Source organism: Sycon ciliatum, chromosome 13 (genome assembly GCF_964019385.1).
Source record: "Sycon ciliatum chromosome 13, ocSycCili1.1, whole genome shotgun sequence".
NCBI classification, from domain to species: Eukaryota; Metazoa; Porifera; class Calcarea; order Leucosolenida; family Sycettidae; genus Sycon; species Sycon ciliatum.
The window spans coordinates 12,896,505-12,905,356 of record NC_088655.1 but is presented as its reverse complement, the minus strand read 5'-3'; the positions used below and the strand labels follow the sequence as shown (position 1 = coordinate 12,905,356).

The following is an 8,852-nucleotide window of genomic DNA, read 5'->3' as shown; positions in this document are numbered from 1 at the left end:
ATGGTTTCAAACTGCGAAGCTCGGAGTACAGTGGTGGCAGAGGCATGAGCTGTGAGTGGAGACGGTTGCTGGAGATGGATAGTGATGAAGGGAGAAGAGTTACGCTGCCTGACGACGCGAGGGGAAATTGTTTGATCCTGCAATTTCAGTTCGAGCGCGGTGGACTTCTAGACGATGTGTCCTCATGGCTGTTTTTCAACGCTTGGCCTATCGCTGATATCCCTGCGTGGAATGTTCTTCCAATGGAGTCCAGGTGGGACTTCGGGTGCCCACACTCCATCACCTGGTTGATTGTTTCGGAACTGCAATAATACAGGTTCAAATAATTATTGTTTCCTTTTCGTGCGTATCTCTTGTCATCTCTCTTTTCTATACGTCGCACACCAGATGTACTACTATCGCTGTCTTTCTCCTGCTATCTCTCTCTGTTTGCTGTTTTTGTTTTTGTTGCCACTGCCCCTCATCATACCCATGCTTGGGTGGAGGGCGGCGTGACCCGTTAGGGTAGCTGTCAATACAGTACAGTGTGTGTGTGTGTGTGTGTGTGTGTGTGTGTGTGTGTGTGTGTGTGTGTGTGTGTGTGTGAGGCCGACAGTGGGAACAGCGCATCTCTTCACAGGAACTGCGAGCACAGTGGGGTGATCCCACACCATTGTCACGCATGGTGCAGCAGAGACGGTTGGAGTGGCTTGGGCACCTGGCTCGTCTTGATGACACCAGAGTACCGAAGCAGTTGCTGTTTGCCTGTCTCCCTCAGTCTCGTCCATTCTGTGGACCTCGTCGTCGCTGGAAGGACACCATTCACACGGACCTATCCGTGGCTGGAGTGCGTAACTGGTTTGTGTTGGCAAGCGATCGTGGAGAGTGGCGTGGAGTGGTGACAGCAGCAGGTGAGGACAAGGAACCTGCCCCGAAGAGCATCGAGTGCCCAACCTGCAACCGTCTGTTCCGCCGTAGTTCCGACATGGCCCGGCACAAGTGTTCAGCAATCCGTCAGCTCCCGGTATCGGAGCAGCCTGGATCAGTACAGTGTCCAACATGCAACCGATGGCTACGTAGCAGAGGAGGCTTTGCGGTGCATAAGTGTCGGCTAGGCGATGTCGACCAGCCGCCGGCCCCTGCCCCTCTTGTTGTTCCGGGTGTAACTTGCACCAACTGTCAGCGTTCATTTAAATCGGCTGCGGGTCTCAAGCGTCACCGTTGTGGAACCTGTCCAAAGCGCCCTACTGTGGCTGAACGCCAACAATTCAAGTTTCACTGCCAAGTTTGCCACAACCGACGGTTCCGGAGGCGGCAAGATCTGGAACGCCACTTGGAGCATTGCCTTCCTCCCCCCTAACCTCTCTGACAGTACCTCCCATCTGGGAGCAGCATGGCCAATCCTGGCAGCTGTCAATAGTAGTAGTAGTAGTGTGTGTGTGTGTGTGTGTGTGTGTGTGCGTGTGTGTGTGTGTGTGTGTGTGTGTGTGCGTGTGCGTGTAAGTGTGGGGGGGGGGGCAAGGTGTTTGATGAATGTACGATATGGTGTACAGAAACACTCATCCGGGAGATTAAAAAAATAGCTGCTTTATTATTTGACCGGTCACTAAAAACTAGGGGTGTGCACGAATAGTCGGGTACCCGTGCTACCCGTGAGGACCTCGGGTAGTCGGGTACAGAATAGTACCCGAAAACCCGAAGTCGCAGATGACATCGTGTACAGTGCACGTGTACAAATTCATGTAATACTCCGCATGTCTACCCAGTGTGTAAGGGAAGGGGTGCATTGTGGTGTTACCATGGAAACATTACCCGATCGGGTACCCGTGCTACCCGTGGAAAACTACCCGAACCCGATACTCGAAGAAAATGCTACCCGACTCAGCACTACTAAAAACCCAATCCTCGGAAAGGACTTGCAACGGGTCCTAGGAAACAGAAATCAGAGAATTGGAGCATTTCCTGGGTTCTAACAAGGAGGGGGCTCTACTGGACAAACCATTGGACGAAAAACTTGCTAAGCTAGCCTTAAAAAAGATGAGATTAGCACATTGGGGTTTTGATTGGCCCGGGTACCATGAACATCTTTGAGATACGAAGCTTTTAGTTGTACACCGCTCAGCTCTTTTGGAATTCTGGACCTTGACCATGCTGGAAGGAGTAGTAAAACTGCGATTGAGCATGCTTTAAATGAATCCTATGCCTCAAACATGTCAAAGAGTAGTAATAACGTCACTACAATTGAGCAGGCTCTAAATCCCTTTGAAGGCAATTTGCCGAAACGTAATAATTATTGTGAAATGAGTTGAATTATTGCAGTGTTAATGGAAGAGAGCGCGTGGGCTCCACTCTAAAACTGTCTAAATCCCTTGGTGTACTATTTTCTGAGCTCCTAGGCGAGGACAACACTGACCTCATTCTAAAACCTTGCTAGCACTTACTTGCTTCCACAACAGTGAACATGGCCGTGTGAAACAGTCTGCCCGTGGCGTCTGTGAATCGTGCCTCATAGTTGCCAAATGCGCTGGTGTTGGTGAACTCTCCTTCCATTTCACCACGCACTGTGTTCTCAGTTGGGCTGAGCAAGGACGAGGACAACAGCATAGGAATAACAGTACTGCCCCGGGAATGCAAGCTTGCATATATACACACTGGCTGTGCGGTGTGTACAGTCAGACTTCGCTTATCCGGTCCTCTTTTATCCGGATCCCTCGCTATCCGGAAGAAAATCGCTGGTTACCGAGTTACAGCATATGTCATGCATACATACAGTATCTGTGTTCGATTATCCGGTTCCCTCGCATATCCGGATATTTTTTGTGGAAAACGGATGTGTGCGGCTAAGCGAGGTATGACTGTACCAGAATGAATATGCAAAGTAGAAGTATTGGTGAAAGATTTTCCTTCTCGCTGACGACCTCGGATACAACGACAACTCACTGACAACGACACCGTCTTCAGACCCAGTGACAACTTGACTGGATACTTTCAACCTCACAAATAGGGATAGCTCGCGAAAAAATGAACGACAACACTCTTTTCACGAACGATCGGCGGTCGGTATTTGCAAGGTTGACTGTACACCATATCACCAAGAGTAGATAAACAAGAGTGTGCAACTCCGGATCTCTTCTGCAGATACCCTAGCCCACGGCGGAAATTTGTTAACGTCACGTCTTCTTTTCAGAAAAAAACACGCATTTTGCTGCGTAGCAGTATGAGAGCACATGCTGGGCACTGAACTTGTAATGTGAAGCCCAGCCAAGTGCACGAGGTAAAACTTCCCAAAAGACTCGCAGCGCGGGTGTCGTAGAAAAGATTACGTCAACAAAACATTCCGCCGTGGGCCTACCCATCCGCGAGTTGCACACTCCTGTTTATCTACTCTTGATATCACACATATCATACATGGGCCAGAAGTGTACATCATATCACACACACACACACACACAGGCAAGCAATGGATGATGTGGACTTACTACGTGGCATTTGGGATGTCGAATTCGGGCAGTACGTCCTCGATTGGCTGGAAATCTGCAGCATTCCCGTCGCCCTGTCCACCCTTTACCCATACCACGGTGGGCTGTGAGGAGGCCGGGAAGGATGGGTCTATCTGAATCTCACAGCTGAACCGGTGTATCTCACCGCGCTGTACGTACTGTGTCGCCTCTACGCAATCTAGGACCGTCACTGCAGAGGAAATAGGCACCCATGCACGCACACATATGTGTGCGCACCCAAAACGCACACACAGACACAAACACACACATAAGTTATAACTTTGTCTGCTATGATGAAACCATGATGATATATATACCGTATTTTCCCCAATAAATGTACAGTACTTTTATTTTTTCAAAGGTGATCAGACCTGTACTACTATAGGAGACTGTACTAGTATTGGAGACGTGTACTTTTATTGTTTCTGGGAAGATTGATTGCCTGGGTTGGGTGGCAAACAACTCGTGATAATGATGCTGTAAGGCTGTAAATACACCCAACCATGGTAAGAATCAGTGTACAAAGACACAATGACGATGAACGGGTAAGAAAAACGAAGTAAGGTGGACCCTGGTATCTGTACCCCACTAATGCCCATCACATCATTCCGGCATGTACTATTATTAGAGACGCGTCCTTTTATATTTTTGATCCATTAATGGGGAAAATACGGTAACATGATCACATGGTATGGTTCATGCTTAGCGAGTCCACACAGCACTAGTACCATACGAGACACCATACATACTGCACGCCTACACACACGCGCACGCACGCGCATACACACACACACACCACACACACACGCACGCACACGCACACACACGCACACACACACACACACACACGCACACGCACATACACACGCACACACACACACACACACCACACAAGTCACCATGTCCTTAAATAAACAATGATCATGGCTCCTGTGAACAAACAGGGTCAAACTCAAAGCAGACTGGACAGGGGCCGCATCAAGTCAGGTGAGAATAGATCATGTGCTACCTAAACAACATGATCTTATAAGTTAACTATGTGAAGTTCATCCACCTGATCTTATACGCATGAGGATACTTTGAAGTATATCGCCATGACAACATGACAGTACAGTACATGGTACTGGTGGACACAGCATGCAGTATGTAGTACAGGGCAGGGTTCACAGTTCACACATGACACAGGGTAATTCAAAACACGACATGTGTCCCATCATCCTGGTCAACAAGCTGTTCCGCTGACACTGCTCAAGTGCCGCTCGCGCTCATTTCAAAGATTAGTACAATCATGTACAGTGCTACCCCCGGGACTGGGAATGCACATGGAGAGTGTGAATGCAGGGGAGTGTGAATGCACGGGAGTGAATATTCATATTCGAATGCACAGAGCCGGAATCGACTTGTACAGCTTTATATCCAATGGTGAGTATGCCGTGTGCAGTGCAGGGAGCACATATGCATGTACTGTACGGTGTCTCTTCCAGCTACACGGTGTGAATGACGGTGTAAATGACAGCCTAGGGCTTCTAAGGAAGGGCTAGCCTGTAAAGTCTGGCAGCAGCAGAACAGGCAGCAGAATGTTGGAGCAGGGCTGCATGCTTAAAGGGCCTCCAGAGCTCAACATAGAGATGCTAGCAGGACGTGCTGCCTCATAACTTACTAATATAGACCATTGACGTGCTGCCTCATAACTTGCTAATATAGACCACTGTGCTTTATTCAGGGCGCCCAGACTCCACTCCACTCTATTGCACCCCAGTACAAATATTGCATCCTGCACGGATACATTCCTCTCCCTAGTTGAGGGCACTGATTTATAACATTGCAATTTAGGCAATTTCCCCTGGTGGCACAATGCGACTGACCAATCTAGCACTCAATGCTATGCCATGCCATAGCGTTGAGTAACAATGAAAGGGTAGCACTACAAAGTTATCTTTGACAGCCAATGCACTCAATTGAGGGAATTCTGATTATCGTTCTCCTTTCCCTATGCACTACAGTACTATGTAATTCATTTGCACAAGAAGTGAATGTGACAGTTTCATCCTGATGGCGTCTCTGCTGCCGTTGTTTGATTGACTGGGGTTGAAACACCTCCAGCAAGAAACAATACTTTATGTGAGGCCTGCAAGCAAGCAATGCCTGGTCACAGGGCCAGGCTACTTACAGTCACCCACTGTAAACTTGTGTAGAGTGCGTAAAGGGTGGAGTGGATCTCAACTGGTGTAACACATTCCACGTAGGATTGGCATTTATATGGGCGCCAACAGCACCATAGAGAGAGAGTGCATGACACACTAGAGCATCTACACAGTCACTTCTACCAGTGTATGTACGATCATCACTACCACACTACCAGCACAATCATGTAACAGAGTGCTCTGTCTCAGCACTCTCATGATAGCATTTCTGTTGCATCCATCCTTGTCATTACATGATGGAAATCAGGTCAAGCTGAGCTGAAGAGTGAAGGCAACATGAAGCACTGGACATAATATACTAAAGCTAAATACAACAAACCATTAATCTACACTGGGCTCAGACACTACCTCGCCAAGCCTACCTCTATTGCACACTACAACCCCAGCACCTCTTGAACTGCAAGACAATGATCTCTGTAGTAGCCCTCCACACTTGAGAACACAGCTTACCCTGAGTGCTAGCATACTCCCATACTCTATTTTTTATGTATCTTTCGCTAATAATATTATTATTTCTAAGTTTCTACGCGGCTTGCAGGTTAATACCTGGAAGGATAGTGCCAATGCGGTGTGGGGATTTGAAAGCGGCACAAGTCCAAGCCACAAAGGCAGCATGTCGCAGGGTGTCTTTGTGCCGGACTGCCACCCCACTGACTTGCATTGGCCTTGTCATGTCACCCAGGGCAGAGAAAGCTGGGCGGACAGCATTGAAGAGCCAGCAATAACTTCTCAACAGCGTCCTATCATGGGGTTTGTACGGCCAACAGGAAATCCTAAACAGACCTGGGCACACTTCTTGCTAGCAACCTGATCTCAACCTGATCTCAACCCTGCCCTCTGCACTATTAATATCTATATTCTTGGATTGCAGATAAGGGTCCTTGGGCTGGGGTGAGTGCAGCTCAATGTTCATGTAAACATGGCTATCTTACACACCACACCCACCGAAGACAAGTCACAGAGAGCGATCTTTTACTTTTTAGATTAGATGCTGCTACTGCGCTGACGACTGACAGGTTAATATCTATATTCTTGGATTGCAGATAAGGGTCCTTGGGCTGGGGTGAGTGCAGCTCAATGTTCATGTAAACATGGCTATCTTACACACCACACCCACCGAAGACAAGTCACAGAGAGCGATCTTTTACTTTTTAGATTAGATGCTGCTACTGCGCTGACGACTGACAGCCCTCCTGCCACAAACCTGTACACCATGACTGCATTGAGTGCAGCTCTCCGGAATCCGAGATAACATATTCAGGCAGCATGGCATAAATGGCCTGGCAAGCACATCCACCTGCTGTCACACAATGGATGGTCTTCCACCGGTATTCAATCAGCGTATCAGTGTTTTCCCGAACGCAATTATGTGCTGGACCGTCGCAGCCCGCGCTGTTCACTACGAATATCATTACAGTACAACCCACGTACTGACTCTTGATTTTCCGAGGCAACATTATTGGTAATCATATTTATTATGCAGGAAGGGAAGGTAAACTAGTGGTGAGTTGGACACGGTGACACGGTATGGACTTCGGCGACTGCCCATATGTCGGCAGTAGCGCTCACACGCATCCGAAAGGAAATACACTAGGGTCTAGTTGTTGCCAAAATGCAACACAAAGCGAACAAATGCGCAAAGTGACAGGTTTGACACACGCCATCACACACACTCAATAGCACGCTGGGCGGAAGGAGCCACCTCATTTTTGACATGCACCAAAAACGAATGGTGGGCCATGCATGCGAAGCTGCTGCGAAGAAGCGCACGCCTTACCTGTCACGTCTGCTTGACCAGAGGCGACGTCCAGCGTGACCAGCAACGCGCCCAACAGCGCGTAGAAACTACTTCTCCTGAATGCCTCCATGGTGTCACCACCACATCCACCACGTACTGCCAAGCGCAATGAGGCACGCTCACTCTACTATCGAGGACCGGTCGACTTTTGGACAAAACAAAATTGCTCAGATTTGTTCTAGGCGACCTGGCACCAGTGGAGCGAATCTTCCTCTCTCTCCCTTTCAAGCTCTGACCTCTCCGCTTCGATTGAACTTCAACTTATTTCAACAAAAATGTCCTGATGCACAGGAAAGCAAGAAGGCACACCAGCCAAACGCATGAATCTAAGATATTCGACTACACCCCGAAAATCAATTTGTTTACGGAGAGAAAAGGCACCGAGCTCCTACTACGTCAACTTACGTAAGTTTCGTGCCGTCCATCGACTAGCGTGGAATGGCCGAGCTGAACTGGGTCGCTAGCGTGCCGGACGTCGACGGTGCGTTCACATACACATGATACAGGGAACGCTATTACTAGCGAACCGGCGTTGCACCGGTCGACCAGTGTATAGCAAGCAGTGGATAGATTGTTGTGTTGAGCACGCAACTCAGCTGAGCGAAAGTGCCAGAGCGGCACGGACGGATCCACCATGCTGTGAGCAGAGGGGGCTCCGTACGACCAAACCATGAGTATAGCACTCAGCAACGAGAGTAGTCTCAAGTAGTTCTGGACGACATGAAGGACCCGCCAGCAGCCATCGTCACCATCGCTACTTCATGACTAAGTCTACAGACCGCTAACAGTCTAGCATGTAGCAGAGCAACGCAGTGCTCCTCGCAGCTGAGCTGGTTGATATAAAAGCGACGACAACGCCTTTCACTGTCATCTTTCCCTACCAGTGTGCCAAGGAAAATTATTTGTTGGAAAGGAAGCAGGAGAACAACAAGTGTTTTTGGCTGGCCTGGCGCGCAAGGACACGAGAGGAGTGAAGGCAGGTACCAGGGTACACTTCACCGTACAGTGCCTCCAAGCCAGTCGATACGTGGGCTGTACTCTCGCTGTTACTTTTGTCACGTGTGTGTGATCTTGGCGGGCAAACCGGAGACAGCCTAGCCCCTCGTTCTCACAGTCAGTCATATTGTAGCATGCACGGCCTGGTCTAAACTAAGGCCCGGTAAGGGCAGTAAGGATATCTACCGGAGGCACTACCCACACTCAACGAACACATAGAGCCTACTCCGGCACGGCCTGGAGACGAGTTTAGGAAGTAAAGAATAAAGAATACGACAAACTACAACAACAGTCAACTGAACTGAACTGCAACTGAACTAAAATGCACCAGAACTGACACAATATAGAGCAAGGAAAAGGTTTCATAGTAGGATA

At 48.8% G+C, this 8,852-nt stretch overlaps 1 protein-coding gene across 2 annotated transcripts in view; it reads right to left on the bottom strand.

Annotated features, from left to right (window-relative positions):
• LOC135829553 (twitchin-like) overlaps positions 1-8,426 on the bottom strand; it is a 25,111-nt gene extending 16,685 nt beyond the window's left edge. The window contains exons 1-3 of one of the 2 annotated variants that reach the window (XM_065341949.1): positions 7,887-8,426; positions 3,459-3,669; positions 2,421-2,557 (exon numbers count right to left, since the gene is read on the bottom strand). In XM_065341949.1, the coding sequence (XP_065198021.1) occupies positions 2,421-2,529 (109 nt within the window). In that variant the 5' untranslated portion in view covers positions 2,530-2,557; positions 3,459-3,669; positions 7,887-8,426. Of the gene's footprint in view, positions 1-2,420; positions 2,558-3,458; positions 3,670-7,460; positions 7,861-7,886 lie in introns of those variants that run through there. The other variant, XM_065341948.1, reaches the window with a different exon arrangement.
• Positions 8,427-8,852: the final 426 nt, after the last annotated feature.